The following is a 23189-nucleotide window of genomic DNA, read 5'->3' on the forward strand; positions in this document are numbered from 1 at the left end:
TCATACCCACTGATGGAGCCATCTTCTATTAAGTCGTCAGGTCCCTTTTTCAAGCCACCTACCTCTGGTAATGGCCATCACCAAAGCTTGTGGGGACATTTCTGTGTTATCTGGGGGGGGGGGGAGCGCTTCCTTTGATATGTCTCGAATCTTCTGCTCATCTCTTTCATAGTGTGTGTCACAGCTGACTCACCGCAAATCCCAGCAAGGGATTTTCAAGGCAAGAGGCGAACATTGCTTTCCTCTGCAGTCTTCATTGGTGGTCTCCCATCCAACTACCAACCATGCTTAGCAGCCAAGATTTGACAAGATCAGGCTATTTACCATGCCGCCTTCCCAGATATCACTTTCACCTGGTGTCCCCAAATCTATATCTTTCATTAAAACTAATCACAGAGAGAAATCCCAAATACCAGTTCAATTGTGTGGTTATGCGTGTGTACGGGGGATAGGTTTCTACACTGAGTTTGTGACCCATCCCCAACTTTGAACCAAGAAATCCCAAGCTCCTTAGCCTTTCCTTCTTGGAAATTCCAACCCCTTGATCAGTGTGCTTGCTCTTTCCTCATCTCCTTTGCAAGACCGGGCCAGCAGAACTAGTTGTATGTGTTATTCAGTTTATTTAAGATGCCAACTTTCCTTTTTTTTTTTTAAGACTTAAATTTTTTTCTGCCATTAACTCTCATTTTCTGCGAGAGAGAGTTGAAAAACAAATAGCAGGGAGGAGGAGCCAAGAAAAGCAGTGAAATACAATTTTGTAACATGTAACCAAAGAGGCCTTTCACAATGTTTTCCAACTGCGGTGAGAAAAAATCATTTGGAATCCTAACAGCCTGCAAGACCAGAAAAGGATGTATTTAATGAATATAAATATAATTGTGTGTGTGTGTGTGTGTATATATGAATATATATATATAAAAATGAATAAAGCGCAGTTCCCAGCAGCCTGCAAGGAGACCAGAAAAGGATGTATTTAATGAATATAAATATAAGTGTGTGTGTATATATATATATATATATATATATATATATATATAAAATGAATATATATTAAAAAATGAATAAAGCACAGTTCCCAGCAGCCTGCAACCATCCCATTAGAGAGGGGGTGGGTTTAAGGAAATGATCACCGCGCGCATGCTCTGTCCAAGCCAAGTCATTTAACTCGCGCTTTTGCGCGAAAGCCTCGCAAGAGGCGGAGTTTCGGTGGCGGTAGGGGCGCACGCGCACTCCGCCCTCACGACAGAGGTGGCCGGGGCTTGCCGCGTCACGTGGCCTCTTGGCTGTCGCGCGCGAAAGTGACCGAGGCGAGCCGAACGGTTTTCCGCCCCCCCCTTTCTCACGTGACCTCCTCAGATCGCGCGCTCGACGGGCGAAGCGTGGCTGGGGGTGGGAAACTGACAGACCCGCGCGCATGCGCGAGACGGGGAAAAAAAATAAAAATAAAACCGGAACAAAAAAGAGGAAACAAGCCGCATTATTATCATAAACATTCATGACAATATTATAGTACCGATACCAATAATAATAATAATGATGTCTATAATAACAAATTTGTAATAATTTTCATTCTCCTCCTCTGCGTGGCCTTCCGTTTCGAACGTGGTTTGCGCCTCACGAAATTTTAAACAAAACAAACAAATTATACACGGAAAATTGCGTGCGGAGAGGGAGCGCATGCGCACACACAGGAAAGGCGAGCGCGGGGTCGAAGGTCGATGGAGTGTTTCGCTTCCGGGGCCGGCGGGGTCGCGGTGGCGGCGCGAACGAGGCGGGAGGTGGGGCCTGCTGCGGCGCAGCGGAGGAGCCGCTTCCATGGCGCTGAGTCTGGACCGCGAGGCCTACTACCGCCGCATCAAGCGTCTCTATAGCAACTGGCAGGTGAGGGCGGCGCGGGACACCCGGTTGTGGGGGGGGGTGTCAAGCGGAGACCCCTCCCCCCAAATCGCGGGGGGGGAGGGGAACCGACGGCCCCCCTCCCCACCAAGCAAGCAAACCCGGTTTCTCAGAGACCCGATCCCTCGCTTCGCAGATGCATCCTTCCTTCTTCACGCTACCTTTCTCTCATTCCATTTATTTCCCCAATAATCCCAGCAATAATTAATAAATAGGAGCGTTTACAAAGACTGAAAAGTTAATTTTAATGAAAATATATATTATTATGTAAGTCAGAGACCCACGTGCGTGTATGTGTGCATATCTGTATGCAAGGAAAGCCTTATCAGTCTGCTGGTTGCGTCCCTAGGAGGTATGTTTCCACACCGCTGGGTAAATGTTGCGTAGGTTTAGGTGTGTAATTATATGCATGTATACGTGTAGATATATTGCAAGTATGTATATGTGTGGATATGTACATGTGGATATATTGCGGATACCGTGGACCTTAGGCAGATCATGAGAGGGAGGGCATCTTCTGGGCATGGAGTAGGGGTCGCTGGGGGTGTGGGGGGGAGGTAGTTGTGAAATCCCTTCCTTGCACAGGGGGTTGGACTAGATGACCCTGGTGGTCCCTTCCAACTCTAGATTGCCAAAAGAAACAAATCAGTGGGTTCTAGATCAGATCAAGCCTGAACTGACCCTAGAAGTTAAAATGACTAAACTGAGGCTGTCGTACTTTGATCACATTATGAGAAGACAAGAGTCAATGGAAAAGACAGTCGTGCTCGGAAAAGTTGAGGGCAGCAGGAAAAGAGGAAGACCCAACAAGAGATGGATTGACTCTAGAAAGGAAGCCACGGTCCTCAATTTGCAAGACCAGAGCAAGGCTGTCAAAGATAGGACTTTGATTCATAGAGTCGCCACATGTTGGAAGCGACTTGAATGGCACTTAACACACACACATATGTGTGGCATTTTTCTACTGGGTGTATACATGCAGGGCTGGAGCCAGTGGTTCCCTTTCTTCCTCCAGCAGTGGATTCTTTCTATCTCTGAAGGAGACCATCGGGTACACTTCAGACTCTTTCTCTATTTATTTTCATTATGTCTTTTCATCTGTTGCATTTCTAACCCGCCCTCCCCGGCCACAGCCGGCTCGGGGCGGGTAACAATCTCTAAAACCATACAAAACCATACTGCATCCTTTTCTGGTCCCCTTAATGCTTGCGATAACTGCGATCACTTATGTTTCTTTGTACCAGTCGGGGAAACTGTCACAGGGAGAGATTAGATCGAAGTGATTCCGTATCTTCTGTTATGAAATCAAACCTGTGGGGGTTTCCCCCCCCACACACATGTTTCTTGGTTTGTTCTTTTTGGGACATGTGCTTTGCAAATGACCCTCCCTAGTCAGTTTGATTTTCCGGTCATTTCTTGGACAATCTTTGTATATAGTCTTTTATTCCGCATTGGAGATGTGACTTTTAATATAACCGGTAACTATGTAAAGGCGTATAGTCATAATATTGTCAAAGGCTTTCACGGTCAGAGTTCATTGGTTCTTGTAGATTATCCAGGCTGTGTGACCGTGGTCTTGGTATTTTCTTTCCTGACGTTTTGCCAGCAGCTGTGGCAGGCATCTTCAGAGGAGTAACACTGAAGCGTCTGATTCAGTATAAGGCAGCTTCATGTGTTCAAGAAGAAGATCAGAGACAGTAGGCCGGTGGAGGAGTGTGGATTGTTGTGTGCAGGGTGGTAAAAAAACAGTTGGGGAAGGAAGAAAGACTGAACTGGGTTGCTTGCGAGGCAGAAGTCTTGCTGGTGGAGATTGGCAGTGTGAGAGAGGCAAAGAAATCTTAGCTTGCACCTCTGAGAGCTCGTCTAGCCAGCCCTACTAGATTGCAAAAGATAGAAAGTGATGCGTGCTTTCCTACTTAGAGCATAAAACCTTTCCATCCATGTTTGCTTGTTGACACCAGATTCCATTACAGGCCACATGGAGTTGAACATCACATCTTCAGACTGTCGGTTGCTCCCAGGGTGTTGTTGGTCTTGCATGAAAGATTCCTCGTGAAAGGCCCATAAGGAGGCTCCTCCATTCCTCTGCCAGGATCTTTCTAAGAGCGCGTCTCTGGATGTGAAAGCCTCTCTTGTGGTGATGGAAGGGAGGCAGAGCCGTCTTTTCCCAGCAACTGTGCTCAGAATGGGAGGGAAGCACAAAGGGCTGGTCTTAGCCCTGGGAATACCATATGCATCACATTTCTAATCAGATGCCTTGCTGAGGCAGTTGCTGTAATTTTGCTTTCAAGGCTAAACTCAGACACTGTCCTTCAGTGTTACTCCTCTGAAGATGCCTGCCACAGCTGCTGGCAAAACGTCAGGAAAGAAAATACCAAGACCACAGTCACACAGCCCGGATAACCTACCAGAACCAATGAACTCTGACTGTGAAAGCCTTCGACAATATTCTAAACTCAATTGATCAAATATCATCAATGGTGAAGGAAAAATACTGGTGTTCCCTCCCCCCCCCCCCCCCCAGTGTCTTTTGGAGTAGGAGAGGTGGCAGGAAGGGTGAGGGAAAGTCACAGAGTTCAGAGAAAGGTGACTGTAGGAGAAAGGATCAGGGAAAGAGTGTGTGTTGAAGCTTTATTAGAAAGTGTTTTGTTGTTTAGGAAAAATGACTAAACATTACACATTGTTAACATCCTATTAGCGTCCTCTGCAGTACTAGAAATGTTTTGTGATGAGCCTTCCGAAGGCAGAGCCCATGTCCTCTCTAGCTTTTCTTTTCATCCGCAAAAGCTAGGGATATTTGCACGTGTAGGGCTCTGATTGTGCACCCATATTGTGCATATATGTGACAGATGTACAAAACTGACTTGATAGCTGCCAACTTGGAAGGCTTTAAGAGGGGAGTAAACATGTTTGTGGAGTAGAGGGGTATTCATGGCTACTAGTAAAAATGGATACTAGTCATGATGCATACCTACTCTCTCCAGGATTGGAGGAGCATGCCTATTATATTAGGTGCTTTGGAACACAGGCAGGATGCTGCTTCTGCAGTTGTCTTGTGTGTGGGCTTCCTAGAGGCCCCTGGTTGGCCACTGTGTGAACAGACTGCTGGACTTGATGGACTTTGGTCTGATCCAGCATGGCCTTACTTATGTTCTCTGGATGTTACAGAGCATGACTGTTAAGCATCACGCTGCGGGGCTTTCTCTTGCAGAAAGAAGGAGATGAATATGCCACCATCGATGCCTTTCTTATGTTCTTTGGGTGCTACAGAGCATGACTCTTAAGCATCACACTGTGGGGCTTTTTCTTGCAGAAAGGAGAAGACGAATATGCCACCATCGATGCCATTGTGGTCTCTGTCGGCGTGGACGAAGAGACCGTCTATGCCAAGTCCACTGCACTTCAGGTAAGTGAGGGAGGGGTAATACTATATGCTTTGTAAGGATGATTGGCTCCCCACAGAAAGGGCTGGGATTACTTGGACAAAAAGAAAAGAGAAGGGTCCATTTTTCTCCTCCTCTCTTTCCCACCTTTGCAGACGTGGCTTTTTGGCTACGAACTCACTGACACCATCATGGTCTTCTGCGAGGACAAGATCCTCTTCATGGCCAGCAAGAAGAAGGTGGAGTTTCTGAAGCAGATTGCCAACAGCAAGAACAACGAAAGCACCAACGGGGTGCCAGCAATCACATTGCTTGTGCGGGAAAAGGTGAGTGAGAAGCACATGGGTGCAGTTAGATAATGTAGAGTCTGGGTTTAAAGAAAAGCATGTGTTGGAACTACAACTTCCAGAATGCACTTGGGAGAAGGAACTGGAGGAAGAAAGGTGAAGGTGAGCTGGGTGGAGCTCACTTATCTGTAGCTCCGGCCTGCATCTCCCTCCACCCCATATTGAGCCAAGGCAACTGACCCCTGAAATGTTTACCCAAAGTTTCCCCCCAACAGTACCACTGGTGAGCAGCCATGAAACCCTTGTACTGTGGACAGCATTGAAAAATTGGGATTCAGATGTGTAAAAAACATATGGAAAGCACTGACCCCTGCCTCTTCTTTCTTTCCTTCCCTCCCTGCCCCAGAATGAAAGCAACAAGGCAAACTTCGACAAGATGGTCGAAGCGTTGAAGGGCAGCAAGAACGGCAAGCGTATCGGCATCTTCGTCAAGGACAAGTTCCCGGGAGAATTCATGAACAGCTGGAACGGCTGCCTCAACAAGGAAGGCTTTGAGAAGGTGGGGAGAGCCAGCTCGGGCATCGGGAGCCAGGCTGGCGGGGCGAGCCCCGTTCCTTGCTCACGCTCCTCTGGCTCTCGTAGGTGGACATCAGTGCCGTGGTGGCCTACACCATTGCCGTGAAGGAGGACGGGGAACTCGCCCTGATGCGCAAAGCGGCAGCCATCACCGCAGAAGTCTTCACCAAGTTCTTGAAGGAGCGGGTCATGGAGATCGTCGATGTTGACGAGGTGAGGCGGGAACGTAGTGATGAGGTTGGAAACCTTAGCCAGGATGGAAGGTGGTTGCTTGTTTGGAGAGAAACGGGGCTGGGCCCTGATAAAACGGGGAGAAGCGACCAGTGTGGTGTGGTTAAGAGCGGTGGTTTGGAGCTGTAGACTTGAATATGGAGAACCGGGTTTGATTCCCCACTCCTCCACATGAGCGGTGGAGGCTAATCTGGTGAACCAGATTGGTTCTCAGTCTTCTCCTCTTCCCCACTCCTCCTTTGTTCCTGAGGATGCTCCCCCACACACACACTCACTCACTCTAGGTGCCTCGGTTAACTGTTGATTCCTTTCCATCCCCCGGCAGAAAGTACGGCACAGTAAGCTGGCAGAGTCGGTTGAGAAGGCCATCGAGGAGAAGAAATACCTCTCCGGGGCCGACCCCTCCACCGTGGAGATGTGCTACCCTCCCATCATTCAGAGCGGAGGCCATTACAATCTCAAATTCAGTGTTGTCAGGTCAGTGAAATCCCATGGGAAATCCCATCTTCACATCAAAGTGTTCTTAAGTTTGCCAAGGAAAAAAAACAAAGATGGCCTTCTAGCAGTATTGTTATATCTGTTAAAATATGTTGCAGCCAAATAATGCTTTTGTGCCCCTATGCGGTGTAATCAAAATCCTTTGGTCATGCAGCCCAAATGTCTTTTATTTCTGCTTAGAAAGGAGGAGGAGGGGGGAGTTAAGTGTCCAGTGCTTTCCATAAGTCATGGTGAGAAACCGCTGGGCCAAGTATGTACTCCATGAGTTGGAAAGCGAGCATCCGCTCTATGACGAATAGTAACAAATACAATATACAACCAGCTGTACGGTATCTGTACCGTTCAGCTTCAACTCTTATTTTTTCCAGTCTAGGTAAAGGTAGTCCCCTGTGCAAGCACCAGGTCATTCCTGACCCATGGGGTGACGTCACATCCCGAAGTTTCCTAGGCAGACTATGTTTACGGGGTGGTTTGCCATTGCCTTCCCCAGTCGTCTCCACTTTACCCCCAGCAAGCTGGGTACTCATTTCATCAACCTCAGAAGGATGAAAGGCTGAGTCAGCTTTGAGCCAGCTACCTGAAACCGACTTCTGTCAAGATCGAAATCAGGTTGTGAGCTGAGCTTGGACTGCAGTACTGCAGCTTACCACTCTGTGCCATGGGGCTCTTCAGTGTAGACCTAGTGATCAATAATAATAATAAAGATGAGATTTAGCAGGAGAAAAATTGTCCTGACCCCCAGTTAAATCCAGTTCTCTGTGTGGAACATGTGGAACGAGGACCGGGGAGACCCGAGTTCAAATCTACACTCATGGGTGACCTGGGCCATTCACTCTTTCAGCCTAGCAAACTGCAAAAGGTTGTCTTGCATTGGAAAGCGGGGGGGGGGGGGTGGGGGAGAGAGAAAGATGTGCGCTGCCATAGCCGGTAGGAAGGGTATGATAACAGTGTACATAAAAAATGAGCCTGGCTTTGCTTAGCTGTCCTGTCGCTGGCTTTCAACCTTTTCCCCTGTCTGCTCTCAGTGAGAAGAGCTACATGCACTTTGGCGTGATCACTTGCGCCATGGGGATCCGCTACAAATCCTACTGCTCCAACCTGGTGCGCACGCTCATGGTCGACCCTCCCCAGGAGATGCAAGAGAACTACGCTTTCCTACTGCAGCTTCAGGAAGAGATGCTCAAAGAACTGCGGCATGGTGAGCAGCTGTCGGGATGCGGTGGGGGGGGGAGCGTGTTTACGCTTTTTAGGGCATGAGAGGGGCCAGGTGAAAGCTGCCCCGCCTCTTCTTACTGAGAGCCAGCATGGTGCAGTAGTTTAGAGCTGTGGTTTGGAGCGAAGGACTCTAATCTGGAGAACTGGCTTTGATTCCCCACTCCTCCACATGAGCGGCAGAGGCTAATCTGGAGAACTGGAATGGTTTGCCCACTCCTCCACATGAGGCCAGCTGGGTATCCTCGGGCTAGTCACAGCTCTTTTAGAGCTCTCTCAGCCCCATCTACCTCACAGGAGGGAAGGCAATTGGAAGCTGCTTTGATTCTCCCTTAAATGGTAGAGAAAGTTGGCATATGAAAGCCAACTCTTCTTCTTACCCTCTTTTCTGTCGGCTTCCCCTACCCTCCAGGCGTGAAGCTGTGCGAAGTCTATGCTGCTGTCATGGATATGGTGAAGAAGCAGAAGCCAGAGCTCTTGAGCAAAATCACCAAGAACTTAGGGTAAAAAAGCCCTCGCCCCTTGGGGCACGTCCTTCCTGTAGCATTGCGATTCCATCCTTTCTGCAGGGAGAGACCCTGGAGCAATGCAGCGGGGAGGGTTCACGGTTCCCTCCCTCTTTTTCCCAGGTTTGCCATGGGCATTGAGTTCCGAGAAGGTTCCCTCGTGATCAACAGCAAGAACCAGTATCGGCTCAAGAAAGGTGAGAACGTCTCCCCGTGCCTCTCTGAGCAGCTGGGTTCCTTAATCCAGCCAGGCGTGTCTGTCCCAATTTTGCTTGTGTTAGGAGTAGATAGCCAACAGGGCCCTGGTGAAAAGGGTTTCAGGGGCTTCCTTCCCTCTGAATCTATGTTCCGTTCTGTCATAGGGATGGTTTTCAGCCTCAACGTGGGGTTATCGGATCTTACCAACAAAGAGGGGAAGAAACCAGAGGAGAAGACTTACGCACTGTTTATTGGGGATACAGTGATGGTGGAAGAGGTAGGTACTGGGACTGGAAATCGTATGCCGATGAGAGTGTATCACATTGGGAACCCTCCAGTCAGAGGGACCAAGCTCCTTGCCCGCGTACAGGGAAGTTCTTGACAGCTCTGTTACCTTTTCTCCTCCTCAGGACGGGGCAGCTACTCTCCTGACAGCCGTCAAGAAGAAGGTCAAGAATGTCTCCATTCTGCTCAAGGTGAGTCCCAGGACGTGTGTGTCAGGTCTCCCGGGGCACTTGGAGGCAGTTTTGCAAGTGGGCTTTTTAAAAAGCCATTCCATTTTTGAAAGGGCTTGGTGCAGGCATAGAGTTGTGGCATGCAGCCAGTTCTTGTACAGGATTTAGAAATGCTGAGGTGTCTCATTTTTATTAAAAAAAATCAGCCTTATGGCTGAGACCTTTGCATTTTGATTGTTGCCTATTATTCTGAGATGAGGCAAGCAGCAACCCAGAAGAGGGCCTTCTCGGTCATGGTACCAAATCTCTGAAACTCTCTCCCCTGGGAGGTTTGTCTGTCCCCTTCTGTTGTCATTTTCCACCAGCGAGTGAAGATTTTTATCGTTTGGCGTTCCCTCAGTGCGTACCCAGGGTATTGCCTATTGCCACTTTGGGGTCAGGAAGCAATTTTCGTCCAGGCCTGATTGATCTGGGATCCTGGAGGTGTGTGTGTGTGGGCGGGTTGTTTGTTTGTTTTTTGCCATCTTCTGGATGTGGAAAAGGGGTCTCGGGTGTGTGGGGGAGGAGGAAGTTGCGATTTCCCTGCATTGTGCAGGATGTTGGACTAGATGACCCTGGTGGTCCCTTCCAGCTTTATGATTCAATGATCACTCCTTCCTCCTCAATGTTTTAACGGCTGTCCTCATGTCTTTGTATGTATTCTAGCTCTGTTTGTAATTGTTTTAATGATGCAGGGGGGATGGTTGGTTTTAACGGTTTAAAATCTGGTTTTATTATATATGTTTTAATGTGTTTAGCCACCTTGGTGGCCCTTGTGAGGGCAGAAAGGTGGGGTGTAAATTTTGTAAAATAGAATAAATAAATTGAAAAAATAGGGAGGGAACTGAAGACCAAGTCTCCCCTTCCCCCCATAAGGGTTTTTCAAATTTCAATACCTTTATGGGCATACAATCAAGCAGTCGATCAAATAAAACCAACCCTCTAAACGTCATTTAACGTCCGCCTCTTAACAATTTCATCAAAAAATTTAGCCGCAGATTCAATAGTCTCAGAATCTCGGGAGGATAACAACAATTTGATATTACTATCATCAGCTTGATCTGCATGATTTAAGAGAAAGGGATCTAAAAGGACCACAGAAATTTCACAATAAAATGGACAATACAAGAGCATATGGTAATAAGGGTTTATCAAGTTCACATCAAACCTCTTTGTACTTGGTGTGTGTTGGGGAGAGAACTGCTGATTAACAGATGACGTGAGTTTAGGGACAAAAGTCTGGCTTATAGAAAATTGTTAGCAATTATCCATAGGGGTGTGTATATTGATTCCGATTTCTGTTTTCCATTTGCAGAAGGATGATGAAGATGAAGAGGAGGAAGAAAAGAACGAGGCCGTGGACATGCTTGGGCGTAGCTCTCGGACGGCTCTGCTGACAGAAAGGACTCGGGTACGAAAGTCTTAAGCGAATCGGGGAATCGGAGACAGCATTTCAGGGCCTGGGGGTGGCCGGTGGGAGAACGGGAGCCCTCGGTTGGAAAACCTTCCCACTTTTTTGGCTGTACGTCCGACTATGCGTGAGTGGCTCTGGAATGGTAAGCGGGCAAGATCCCACTTTTCACTCTCCTCCGTTCCACTCAGAACGAGATGACAGCCGAGGAGAAGCGACGGGCGCACCAGAAGGAGTTAGCCGCGCAGCTCAACGAAGAAGCCCGGCGGCGACTGACAGAGCAAAAGGGCGAGCAGCAGATCCAGAAGTGAGTACGGGGCTAAGGATTGGGGTTGAGGCAGATGGCGGTTTTTCTTTTTTCTGTTTCCAAGCAAAGGTCACATCCTCTTAAGATATGACCCCTAAGGGGAGGGGCTGTGGCTCAGTGCTAGAGCCTCTGCTTGGCATGCAGAAGGTCCCAGGTTCAATCCCCGGCATCTCCCATTAAAGAGACTAGGTGACATGAAAGACCTCTGCCTGAGACCCTGGAGAGCTGCTGCTGGTCTGAGTAGACAATACTGACTTTGATGGACCAAGGGGTCTGATTCAGTATAAGGCAGCTTTGTGTGTTCATGTGTTCAAGATCTTGAACAGAAGACCCGGAGTTGTCCCGGTCTGCATGATTCCCCCCACTTTCTTTCCCTTCGCAGGGCTCGTAAGTCAAACGTCTCCTACAAGAACCCGTCCCTGATGCCAAAGGAGCTGCACATCCGGGAGATGAAGATTTACATCGACAAGAAGTACGAGACCGTCATCATGCCCGTCTTTGGCATCGCCACGCCTTTCCACATTGCCACGATCAAGGTAGCGTCTCTGCAGCAGTGGGGGGGGGGAGGGTTGGGAAGCCCGTTGCATCTTGGCTAGAGGTACAACCCGCTGGCTTGGGTGTTCAGTTGAGGGGGTAAGAATCCTGAAATGGCTATTGGTCAGACCTTAACACATGGAGCCCGTCCGAAAGGAAAGTATGTTGGGCGGGGGGTTCTCCTTATACGCTGGGGAAGGCAGAGCCAGAAAAGCTCAGGGCAGGCTTCTGGGGAGCCAGGGGCTGAAAGGGAGTTCGGAAGGCTTTGTGAACTAAGGTGGATGTGACAGAGCCTTCTCCATGCTTATTCAGAGAACAAGTGTGGTGTAGTGGTTAAGAGCGGCAAATTCTAATCCGGAGAACCAGGTTTGGCTCCCCACTCCTCCACATGAGGAGTGGCCTCTAATCTGGTGAACCGGGTTGGTTTCCTCACTTCACACGTAGCCTGCTGGGTGACCTTGGGCTAGTCACAGTTCTGTTAAGAGCTGTCTCAGCCTCATCTACCTCACAGGGTGTCTGTTGTGGGGAGGGGGAGGAAAGGCGATGGTAAGCCGCTTTGAGACCTCTTATAGGTAGAGGGTATAAAAACCAACTCTTCTTCTTCTTCCAGAACATCAGTATGTCTGTGGAAGGCGATTACACCTACCTGAGAATCAACTTCTATTGTCCGGGCAGCGCCCTGGGTCGTAATGAGGGCAACATTTTCCCCAACCCCGAAGCCACCTTTGTGAAAGAAATGTGAGTTGCTCTTGCCCGATCTGTGCCCTGGGGTGTCATTGGAAACAGCTCCTGTGCCCTGGAAGTCCTCTCATTACCACTTCCTGTGCTTTTAGCAGGCTCAGGGACTGGCGACTGACTTCTAAGCCCCTTCCTGTCTCTTTGAGCATTCCCAGCGCCTCAGCTACCATTTGTTCATCAGACTCTGCTGATCACTCCTTTCTCCTTAGCATGCTCTAATGAATAGGCCTTCTAAAAGGCCCACACTTGGTTTTGCATTTCGGGCTGGGGCCAAGGGGAACCCTGTATGTTTCCCCCTGAGTTTTGTAACGGGCTCTTCAAGAAACCTCTTCTTCCAAAGCCCCTATCCCCTTACAGAATGCCAGAAAGAACTGGAAGCTTAATGCTGTCGCTGTGAATTTGCCAGACCCGCATTACTCTTTTGCTTCTCTCTAGAACATATCGGGCTTCAAATATAAAAACGCCAGGGGAGCAGACCGTCCCGGCTCTCAACCTCCAGAACGCCTTCCGCATCATCAAGGAGGTGCAGAAGCGCTACAAAACCCGCGAGGCCGAGGAGAAAGAGAAGGAGGTGAGGTGCCAGAGGGGTTTTCTCGTGGGGAAGGAAGATGTGCCAAAGATGGATGTTTAGGACATTTGTTAGAAGGCAATCCTCTCCATGTCTGAACTTGAGAGTCCCCAGCGAGTAGAGGAAAGGGTGATGACAAATGTGAGAGCTTTACAAAGGAACTGCTGGATGCTTCTTGGTTATGACATGGCTGTTCCTCCTCTGTTTCTCCAGGGGATCGTCAAACAAGACTCTTTGGTGATCAACCTGAACCGCAGCAATCCCAAGCTGAAGGACCTTTACATCCGCCCCAACATTGCCCAGAAAAGGATGCAGGGGTCCCTGGAGGCCCACGTCAACGGTACGGAGGGCTGCGAGCCCCGAAGACAAACTGCCGTGTTCTCGGGGCTAGAGGAAATTGAAGGAGAGGATCTTCTGAAGGGTTTCCCGTTCCAAGAGCTGGGGAAACGGGTCGAACCTTTTAAGTGCCAGTCTGAGACATTCCGGTGCTTTTGCAACGACCTTGTTGGGATTACTTCAGCCTTATCCACAAGCTTCTTTCTAGAGAATGTGGAGGGATTTAGAGCATCCTCTAACACTGTGCCCTACTCATTGGTGGATATTTCCTTTCTCTGATGGAGGGGTGTCTTTTTTGGTCAGGTTTCCGTTTCACCTCTGTGCGGGGAGACAAGGTAGACATCCTGTACAACAACATCAAACATGCCGTGTTCCAACCCTGTGATGGAGAGATGATCATTGTTCTCCACTTTCACCTTAAGGTACTCAACCTGTCGTAAGGCAGGAATGTGGTAATTTGGTTTTACCGCAGTTTGGGTTTTTGGGGGACAGGAATCCGTCAATTTGGCCACAAGATATTGTTCTGCTGGCTCCGAACCACAGCAGGGAATTGCCTTTTAATGCCTTGTTTCTCCTCCCTGTGTATTCAGTGTAGGGAATTTTGCAAAGCCAGCGGAGAGCCAGCGTTGTGTAGTGGTTAAGAGCAGTGGTTTGGAATGGTGGGGTCTGATCTGGAGAACCGGGTTTGATTCTCCATTCCTCCACACGAGTGGCGGAGGCTAATCTGGTGAACTGGATTTGTTTCCCCACTTCTCCACACAAAGCCAGCTGGGTGATCTTGGGCAAGTTACACTCTCTCAGCCTCACCCACCTCACAGGGTGTCTGTAGTGGGGAGGGGAAGGGAAGTTGATTGTAAGCCGGCTTGGGTCTCCCTTAAGTGGTAGAGAAAGTCGGCATATAAGAAACCAACTCTTCTTCTTCTTCAAAAGCTGTGGAATTAGCTGGTGAGTAGCCAGATTAATTTGTTGTAGCCAAAATGCCAAAGTTTATGCCACAACAAATGGAGTAGGCTTTAGGTGCAAGCGACGCACTGCTATGAGCATGCGACCCATGTCACCTTCCTGGTGGGTAGCCCTTCCCTTTCCCAGCCTGCTTTACAGTTGTCAGTCATGCCACAAGTTGTATCCTTGGACTGTCCCACCGGTCAAAGAAGCTTGTTTGGTGGGTACATGGGAGAGAGCCTTTTCAGTGGCAGTCCCACAATTCTCCGTCTAGATATTAGGAAGAATTTTCTCACAGTTAGAGCGGATCCTCAGTGGAGCAGGCTTCCTCGGGAGTTGGTAAGCTTTCCTTCCCTGAAGGTTTTTAAGCAGAAGCTAGATGGCCATCTGTCAGCAATGCTGATACTGTGACCTCAGGCAGATGATGAGAGGGAGGGCACCTTGGCCATCTTCTCGGCATGGAGTAGGGGTCACTGGGGGTGTGGTGGGAGGTAGTTGTGGATTTCCTGCATTGTGCAGGGGGTTGGACTAGATGACCCTGGTGGTCCCTTCCTACTCTATGATTCTATGAATTATAGAACAGCCTCCCCAAGGAGGTGCGCCTGGCCCCCTTATTTTTGATCTTCAGGAGGCGTTTGGAGATAGTTTTATTTAGGACTGCATTTGACTAACTCAGCTGTCATTGATTGCCAGTCCTAGTCGGAGATTTTAAACTGTGATTTTTTATGTGTGTTTTTTAATAATTGTTTTGTTTACATTATAAGCCGCCTTGAGTTCTGCAAGGTAGGAAGGTGGCTAATAAATCTTTTAAATAAATAAAATGTCACACAAGATTTGGCTGCAGAAATAGAGAAACTCCTAATATAAAAAAGCGGGTCGCCAGTTGTCGTGGTTGCAAACCGAAGCTAGACATAGCCAAGCAGAATTTCTTTAATCTGCCGCTTTTGTTCTCACTTCTTTAATTGTGCCTTTCCCTTCCTCCATCTGGCAAGAGTGTGATAAAAATTCATAATAAGCCCCCCTCCCCCCCCAAAAAAGGGTGCATCTGCTTCCCTTAGCAGAAATGCAGATTTTTTTCCAGAACAGAATTTAAGATCCTTGCTTGTAAACGTTATGCGAAGGTATGAACACATGAAGCTGCCTTCTACTGAATCATCCCCTTAGTCCATCAAATCAGTATTGTCTGCTCAGACCAGCAGCAGCTCTCCAGGGTCTCAGGCAGAGGTCTTTCGCATCACCTACTCGCCTAGTCCCTTTAACTGGAGATGCCAGGGATGGAAGCTGGGACCTTCTGCATTCCGAGCAGATGCTGTACCACTGAGCCACAGCCCCTCCCCTAAAATTGGAAACTCGTAGTTGGCAGGATTCGAACCTTTGCGGGGAGACCCCAATGGATTTCTGGTCCATCGCCTTAACCGCTCAGCCACGAGTACGATATGTTCATATGTTTCTCCTCCTACTTCCCCCCCCCCCGTCCAGAACGCCATCATGTTTGGCAAGAAGCGCCATACGGACGTGCAGTTCTACACCGAAGTGGGCGAGATCACCACAGACCTGGGCAAGCATCAGCACATGCACGACCGGGATGACCTCTATGCCGAGCAGGTGAGGCGGGCGCCCCTGCTCCCAGTTTGGAAGGGGAGGCGGGAGAGACGGGGCAAGAGGCGGAGTCCCGTTGACTGACGCTGGTTGATGCCCGCGTGGTGTAGATGGAGCGCGAAATGAGACACAAGCTGAAGACGGCGTTCAAGAACTTCATTGAGAAAGTGGAGTCCCTGACCAAGGAAGAACTGGAATTTGAGGTGCCCTTCCGAGACCTGGGGTAAGGAGCAGTGTGACCCAGGGAAGCCCTGGGTTTTGGAAATGCCTTAAAGGGTCTGTAAACGCTTAACTTTCAAAGCAGATAAAATGAAGGATTTCTTTACACATTGCATAGTTAAATCGTAGAACTCCCTGCCCCAGGATATGGTGATGGCTGCCAACTTGGAAGGCTTTAAGAGGGGACTGGACATGTTCACGGAGGAAAGGGCTATCCATGGCTATTAGTAAAAATGGATACTACTCATGGTGCGGACCTATTATCTCCAGGATCAGCAGAGCATGCCTAATATATTAGGTGCTGTAGAACCCTGGCAGGACAATGCTGCTGCAGTCGTCTTTTTTGTGGGCTTCCTAGAGGCACCTGGTTGGCCACTGTGTGAACAGACTGCTGGACTTGATGGGCCTTCGTCTGATCCAGCAGGGCTTTTCTTATGTTCTTATGAGGAGCTGGAGCTGGTGCTTGCATTGGCCTAGTGGGGAGGATCAGGCACCTCCTGAGGCCTAGTCTGCACATGAGGGTCGAATGAGCCGGTACCACTTTGTATCGTAATTGAGGGGGCGTCCCATTTTTCATGCTTCTCCATGTAAAAGCTCCTTCAAATAAAGCGGCTCATGAGGAAGTCAGGTTCCACCATCACATGCAGTGCTTAGTGTTCCAGTTGTAGGGGGGTTCTTAACATTGGAGGAAGCTTTGCAAAACGTCACTCCCTCACCTGCAGTCTGAAATGGTACAGTCCCTCCTGCCGCCTCCATCCTCTCTTCCGCCTTGTGAGACATTGTTCTTTTGCCTGTTTGACACCGCTCCACAGTCCCTACCCCCTGCCTCTGTGACGTGCTCAGGCTGTAGAGCTTCCGGCTCCTACTCTGTTTATTGCCTGCTTGCAAGAAGAGGCCAGCTTGACTTTGAAGGACTCTCCTCTTGGGTTTTTTTCACGGCAGGTTCAACGGCGCCCCCTACAGAAGCACCTGCCTGCTCCAGCCGACCAGCAGCGCCTTGGTGAATTGCACTGAGTGGGTGAGTGTAAATGCTTCTTGCCTGGGAGCGACACCACACACCAAATGAAAAAGGGGTGCTTGACACCTTGGCTCCCAAGGCATGTGTGCAGCTGTGACCTAGCAACATGCGTAATACTTCTAAACAAAAGAAGTTGTTCTGAGGAAATGGCATAAGTATTGCTTTTCACCTGTGCAGGCTGCAGAAGTGGGCCCCCACCAGAGCTTGTGTGAGTTTTGAGTCTCACAAGGTAGTCATTGCCATGTTCTGCCTTTTTTTAGGGTCACCTCGCCTCTTGAGTTCTGATTGCTAGTCTTCCCCATGTGCTGAGACTCAGAATACCATTGGGCAATGTAGGGAGAGAGGAAGGGGGCCTCCGAGGCCTCTGGATGTTAGTTTCATACCCTTCCCTCCTCCAGCAAACTTGGTCTGGGTCATCCTTGCCATAACCTTGGCCATGAGGCTTACTGAACTGTCTCGAGCCGGACCATCTCTTCCTTGCTCGCACAGTCAAGCTCGAGATAATTCAGTAAGCCTCATGACCAAGCGGCATGTCAAACTGGGGTGTAATCTGATACTCTAACCGCTACACCCTACCACCCGCCCATCCTCAGTGGATTGGGAGATTCAGGAGCCAGCGTGGTGTAGTGGTTAAGAGCAGTGGTTCGGAGAGGTTTGATTCCCTACTCCTTCACATGAGCAGCGGAGGCTAATCTGGTGAACTAGATTTGTTTCCCCACTCCTACACATGAAGCAAGCTGGATGACCTTGGGCTAGTCACACACTCTCAGCCCCACCTACTTCACAGGGTGCATGTTGTGGGGAGGGGAAGGTTATTATAAGCCTGTTCGAATCTTCATTCAGTGGTAAAGAAAGTCGGCATATAAAAACCAACTCTTCTTCTGCCCGTAGCCCCCATTCGTGGTGACGTTGGATGAGGTGGAGCTGATTCACTTCGAGCGGGTGCAGTTCCACCTGAAGAACTTCGACATGGTCATCGTCTACAAAGACTACAGCAAGAAGGTCACCATGATCAATGCCATCCCCGTGGCTTCGCTTGACCCCATCAAAGAGTGGCTGAAGTGAGTTGTGGTCTCTGCAAGCCGACTTTGTTAAATTCCCATATTCACTGGTGACTTAGGGGTTACCTGAGTGCTGGGGGATGCCCTGACCACATAAAGCTGCCTCGTACTAAATCAAACCATTGGTCCCCTCAAAGTTAGTATCATTTGCTCAGACCAGCAGCAGCTGTCCAGGGTCTGAGGTGGAGGTCTTTCACGTCACCTACTCCCAGATCCATTTAACTGGAGATGCTGTTGGGGATTGAACCTGGAACCTTCTGCATGCCAAGCAGATGTTCTGCCACTGGGCCACGGCCCCTCCCTGCAATGTAAGCAGTGTAAGTCGATGGCTTCTTTCCTTTGTTTGGAAGAGGCAAAGCAGGGCAGCCTCTGACCTCTTGGGTGTCAAATGTAGTTGAGCAGCATGTTCTTTGCCAAGGCAGCACCCTGCCAACCTCACCTCGAAGGCTGAATAGCATAGTTAAGTTGTGGAACTCCCTGCCCCAGGATGTGGTGATGGTTGCCTACTTGGAAGGCTTTAAGAGGGGAGTGGACGTGTTCATGGAGGATAAGGCTGTCCATGGCTACTAGTCAAAATAGATACTACTTGTTATGCATACCTGTTCTCTACAGCAGCGGTTCCCAAACTGTGCTCCACGAACCATCTCCTAGTGCTCCATGAAGAGATTGAAAAGAAAAATACTACTGTCATTCGGGTTAGGGTATAGATGCTAGGTGAAAATTAGTGCTCCTTGATGAATTTCTCTCTTGAAAAGTGCTCCATGACTCAAAAGGTTTGGGAACTGCTGCTCTACAGGATCAGAGGAGCATGCCTATTATATTAGGTGCTGTGGAACACAGGCGTAGAACAATGCTGCTGCAGTCATCTTGTTTGTGGGCTTCCTAGAGACACTTGGTTGGCCACTGTGAACACACTGCTGGACTTGATTGACGTGGGTCTGATCCAGCAGGACCTTTCTTATGTTCTTATGTTCACTTTCCTTCTTGGCAATACTTCCAGTTGCACAAGCTTACTGTAGGATGAAATCACTGCTGAAAAGCAAGGGTGAATTCATCTACCAGTGTGATACATTCACCTTGTCTCTCTCCCCCCTTCCTCCCCAATCAGCTCTTGTGACATTAAATACACAGAAGGGGTGCAGTCTCTCAACTGGACCAAAATCATGAAAACCATCGTGGATGACCCGGAAGGCTTCTTTGAGCAAGGCGGCTGGTCGTTCCTTGAGCCCGAGGGAGAGGTATGTTACTCGGGGGGGGGGGGGCAGGAGCCAGACGCAGGGCTTTCGTGAGCCAGCGTGTTGTAGTGGTTAAGAGCAGTGGTTTGGAGCGGTGGACTCTGATCTGGAGAACCAGGTTTGATTCCCCACTCCTCCACATGAGTGGCGGAGGCTAATCTGGTGAACTGGATGTTTCCCCACTTCTCCACATGAAGCCAGCTGGGTGACCTTGGGCTGGTCACACTCTCTCAGCCCCACCTACCTCACAGGGTGTCTACTGTGGAGAGGGGAAGGGAAGGTTTGATTCTCCCTTGAGTGGTAGAGAAAGTCGGCATATAAAAACCAACTCTTATTCTTCTTCTTCATCACACTCCTCCTACTCCCATTTTGTTTGTTGGTACACCAACGTCTTTACCAGCAAACGCTGCATTTTAAAAAAAAAAAGCACTTGGGCCGTACAGGTGACCTATCTCCGGGTGAAGGCAGTGCAGTTCAGAAGACCATTGGAGAGATCCCGAAGATGCTTCTGCGACCCGTTGCTCCTCCCGATAACCCGTGTCAGGAAATCTGGGCTCCTGCTCTTGCCCACTAGTTACCTCCTTCCTGAATCGCGTGATTCCCAGTTCTGTTGCCATAGAATTGCTGTCGGGCCTGAAGTCGTGCCGTTTTGACGGGAGCCGAACTCGGGCTGCTGCGACTGCCTTCCCAAAGAGGCTTCCGTCCTTCACCCCCTTCGCCTTCCTCTATCTGCCCTCCAGGGAAGCGACGGCGAAGCCGGGGAGTCCGAATCCGAGATCGAGGACGAGACGTTTAACCCCTCTGAGGACGAATATGAGGAGGAGGAGGAGGACAGCGATGAGGACTACTCTTCCGAGGCTGAGGAGTCAGGTCAGGAGGCTGCCGGCGGATAGCCTGCCCATCCCTCGGGCTCCCCCTTCCCATGACCTTTCAAAAATTCAGTGCTTGGAGCTCTGTTATCATCTGCTGTGAAAGCATTGGCCCCTTTCCGTCAACTCTTGAGGCCTCTCAGCACTCATGTCATTGCAGCTGTCGCAGAATAACAGTATGCGCCTTGAGGGGAGTGGACATGTTCATGGAGGTATTCATGGGTACTAGTCAAAATGAATGCTAGTCATGATGCAGACCCATTCTCTCCAGGATCAGAGGAGCATGCCTAATATATTAGATGCTGTGGAGCACAGGCAGGATGGTGCTGCTGCAGTTGTCTTGTTGATGGGCTTCCTAGAGGCATCTGGTTGGCCACTGTGTGGACAGACTGCTGGACTTGATGGGCCTTGGTCTAATCCAGCAGGGCTTGTCTTATGTTCTTATTCCTTTCAACAGGAAATTGGTATTTTGGGCAGGGATCCATTTGGGCATGGATATGTTGAAGCTGGGAGAGCAACCTGCAGACCAGCTTCCTCTGTAAGAACATAAAAGCAGCCCTGCTGGATCAAACAAGCCGTCCATCTGGACCTGTTCCACACAGTAGTTGCCCTGGAGGGACAACAAACAGCACAGAAGACTAGGCTCTCCCTGGATGTTGCCTCTTAGAACTGAGTCGGAGGCTCCCTTCAGTCACTGTGACCAACACGGTGTAGTGGTTACAGCAAGGGTGTCAAACGTAAGGCCAAATCTGGCCCCTCGAGAGCTCTTATCCAGCCCGCGAGGCAGCACCCCCCCCCCCCACTCTCGATCTGGGCTGGCGAGGCATGGCTCGGCCTGGACGAATGACATTTATGTCATATCCGGCCTTCGTAAAAAATGAGTTTGACACCCCTGGGTTACAGTGTCACACTAGGATCTGGGAGAACGAGGGTTGAATTCCTGCTCTGCCGTGGAGGCTTGCTGGGCGACCTTAGGCCAGTCACGCTCTCTCAGCCTAAACCTACCTCGCAGGGTTGTGGCGAGGATAAACTGGAGATGAGGAGTGCCGTATAAGCCACCTTGGATCCCCATTGGGGGAGGGGAAGAGTAGGCTATAAATGAAGTAAATAAATAGAGAGTAGCCACTGATGGATCCCTCTTCTTGTCGAATCTGTCCATCCATCTTTCAAAGATGTCTGTGCTCGTGGCTAACGTTTCCTCCACCAGCGAGGAACTCTTCCAAGTCTCCTGTTTTTTCCTCCTCCAAAGATATCTTGAAGTGGCAGTCATGTTCTGTCTGTCTTTTGCATGCCCCCCCCCCCGGGCAGTTTTAAAGCCCTGGAGATATGTAGCCGGGAGTGGGGAGGTTAGGAAAACCCAGAACCCTATTTGTTTGTGACTGAAGATTTGTATTTTTTTTGTTGTAAACCGCCCTGAGCCCTGCTTTGGTAGGGGTAGGGTGAAATATAAATTTCTTTTTCTTCTTCCTTTTTTCTTCCTTCTTTTTCTTCCTTCTTTCTTCATTTTCCTTCTTATTGTTGTTGTTAAGAACATAAGAAAAGCCCTGCTGGATCAAACCAAGGCCCATCAAGTCCCCCAGTCTGTTCACACAGTGGCCAACTAGGGGCCTCTAGGAAGCCCCCAAACAAGACGACTGCAGCAGCTCCATCCTGCCTGTGTTCCACAGCACCCAATATAATAGGCATGCTCCTCTGATCCTGGAGAGAATAGGCATGCATCATGACTAGTATCCATTTTAACCAGCAGCCATGAATACCCCTTTCCTTCATGAACATGTCCACTCCCCTCTTAAAGCCTTCCAAGTTGGCAGCCATCACCACATTTTGGACAGGGAGTTCCACAATTTAACTATGCGTTGTGTGAAAAAATACTTCCTTTTATCTGTTTTGAATTTCTCATCCTCCAGCTTCAGCAGATGACCCACGTTTTAGTATTATGGAAGAGGGAGAAAACCTCTCCCTGTCCACTCTCCATACCACGCATAATTGTATAGACCTCTATCATGTCACCTCTCAGCCGCCTTCTTTCCAAGCTAAACCGCCCTAACAGTTGTTGTTATTATCATAATTATTCTTAGCCCTCTCCTTGCACCTCCTTTTAACAGATGGCTCCAAGGAGTCCCTGGGCAGCGAGGAGGAGAGCGGGAAGGACTGGGATGAACTCGAGGAGGAAGCGCGGAAAGGTGAGAGCCCTCCTCTGTTGTTTGCTTGGCGGCTCGTTGTCCAGCACTGTGTCCCCGAGATGCCTGCAAGGAAGCGCCGCCGGGCCAGGGAAGCTCTGGCCAGCTCTGCCAGAGCCGCATTGGCGAAGACGGGTTTCCCATCCGTCGTCCTCCCTGGCCCCTCTCCCTGACCGCTCCTTCTCTCCCCCCCCCCTTGCCTTGCAGCCGACCGGGAGAGCCGGTATGAGGAGGAGGAGGAGCGGACCCGCACCGTCAGCCGCAAGAGGAAGGTCCCCTCGTCATCCCAGAGCTCCGGCCACCACCGCAGTTCCCACAGCCGCAGCCCTGCCCGGAGCTCGGGCCCCCCCAAGAAGAAGAGGAAGTAGATCGTGAACTCTAGCCTTTGTGTCCCCCCCAACCCCAAGCCAATCTTAGTGGGGGGGTGTTAGGGCTGTGAGGCTCATCCAGCTGCCAATGTTTAGGGCGCGGGGCTGGCCGGCCCCCTCCCCACAAACGTCACACCTTTCCCCACGTGCACACCCTCACCCTTTTCCGTTTCTCTTTGGGGGGGGGAGGGTTATATATATATTATTATTTGGAGTGGGGGGGAGGAATTCAGCTTTTTTCCCCGTTTCGTTCCTTGAGCCTTTTCTGACCATTTGTACGGACCAATCAGCTGTGAGAGAATTCTGGGCCCCGCCGATTTGTCACCACGGACGCGCGACTGTGCCAAGGAAGATGGGGGGGGTGCAGAACGGGAAGGGGGCAGTATCGGGCGAGGCTCAGGAAACGTGGTGTCAGCGATAACGCTTCTCTGCAGTTCCCACCTACCCTCTTTCTATTGCCCTCATCTCTCCCCCTCTCCCGGTGGGCGTCCCGACTCTTAAACCCCCTCCTCCCCGCGGCTCC

At 49.8% G+C, this 23189-nt stretch overlaps 1 protein-coding gene across 1 annotated transcript; it reads left to right on the forward strand.

Annotated features, from left to right (window-relative positions):
• The first annotated feature begins 1725 nt into the window (after window positions 1–1725).
• SUPT16H (SPT16 homolog, facilitates chromatin remodeling subunit) lies at window positions 1726–22690 on the forward strand. The gene is made up of 26 exons (XM_056863388.1): window positions 1726–1881; window positions 5210–5302; window positions 5435–5605; window positions 5973–6125; window positions 6209–6355; window positions 6699–6850; window positions 7897–8069; window positions 8496–8586; window positions 8713–8786; window positions 8952–9064; window positions 9198–9263; window positions 10597–10692; window positions 10884–10999; window positions 11382–11535; window positions 12144–12271; window positions 12707–12842; window positions 13053–13179; window positions 13479–13597; window positions 15597–15722; window positions 15827–15939; window positions 16878–16953; window positions 17845–18014; window positions 19123–19252; window positions 19990–20119; window positions 22224–22301; window positions 22506–22690. Exons 1-26 carry the CDS (start codon window positions 1816–1818, stop codon window positions 22664–22666), a joined length of 3159 nt encoding a protein of 1052 aa, XP_056719366.1. The 5' UTR covers window positions 1726–1815; the 3' UTR covers window positions 22667–22690.
• The last annotated feature ends 499 nt before the right edge of the window (window positions 22691–23189 follow it).

Source organism: Euleptes europaea, chromosome 18 (assembly GCF_029931775.1).
Source record: "Euleptes europaea isolate rEulEur1 chromosome 18, rEulEur1.hap1, whole genome shotgun sequence".
In the NCBI taxonomy this organism is placed as follows: Eukaryota; Metazoa; Chordata; class Lepidosauria; order Squamata; family Sphaerodactylidae; genus Euleptes; species Euleptes europaea.

What these genes read in the sequence shown, in the direction of transcription:
- SUPT16H (XM_056863388.1), top strand. Translation starts at nt 1,816, where the DNA reads ATGGCGCTGAGTCTGGACCGCGAGGCCTACTACCGCCGCATCAAGCGT. An exon ending in ATACAGTGATGGTGGAAGAG is followed by an intron (nt 9,065 to 9,197) that starts GTAGGTACTGGG and finishes TCTCCTCCTCAG; the next exon opens with GACGGGGCAGCTACTCTCCT. An exon ending in CGAGGAGGAAGCGCGGAAAG is followed by an intron (nt 22,302 to 22,505) that starts GTGAGAGCCCTC and finishes CTTGCCTTGCAG; the next exon opens with CCGACCGGGAGAGCCGGTAT.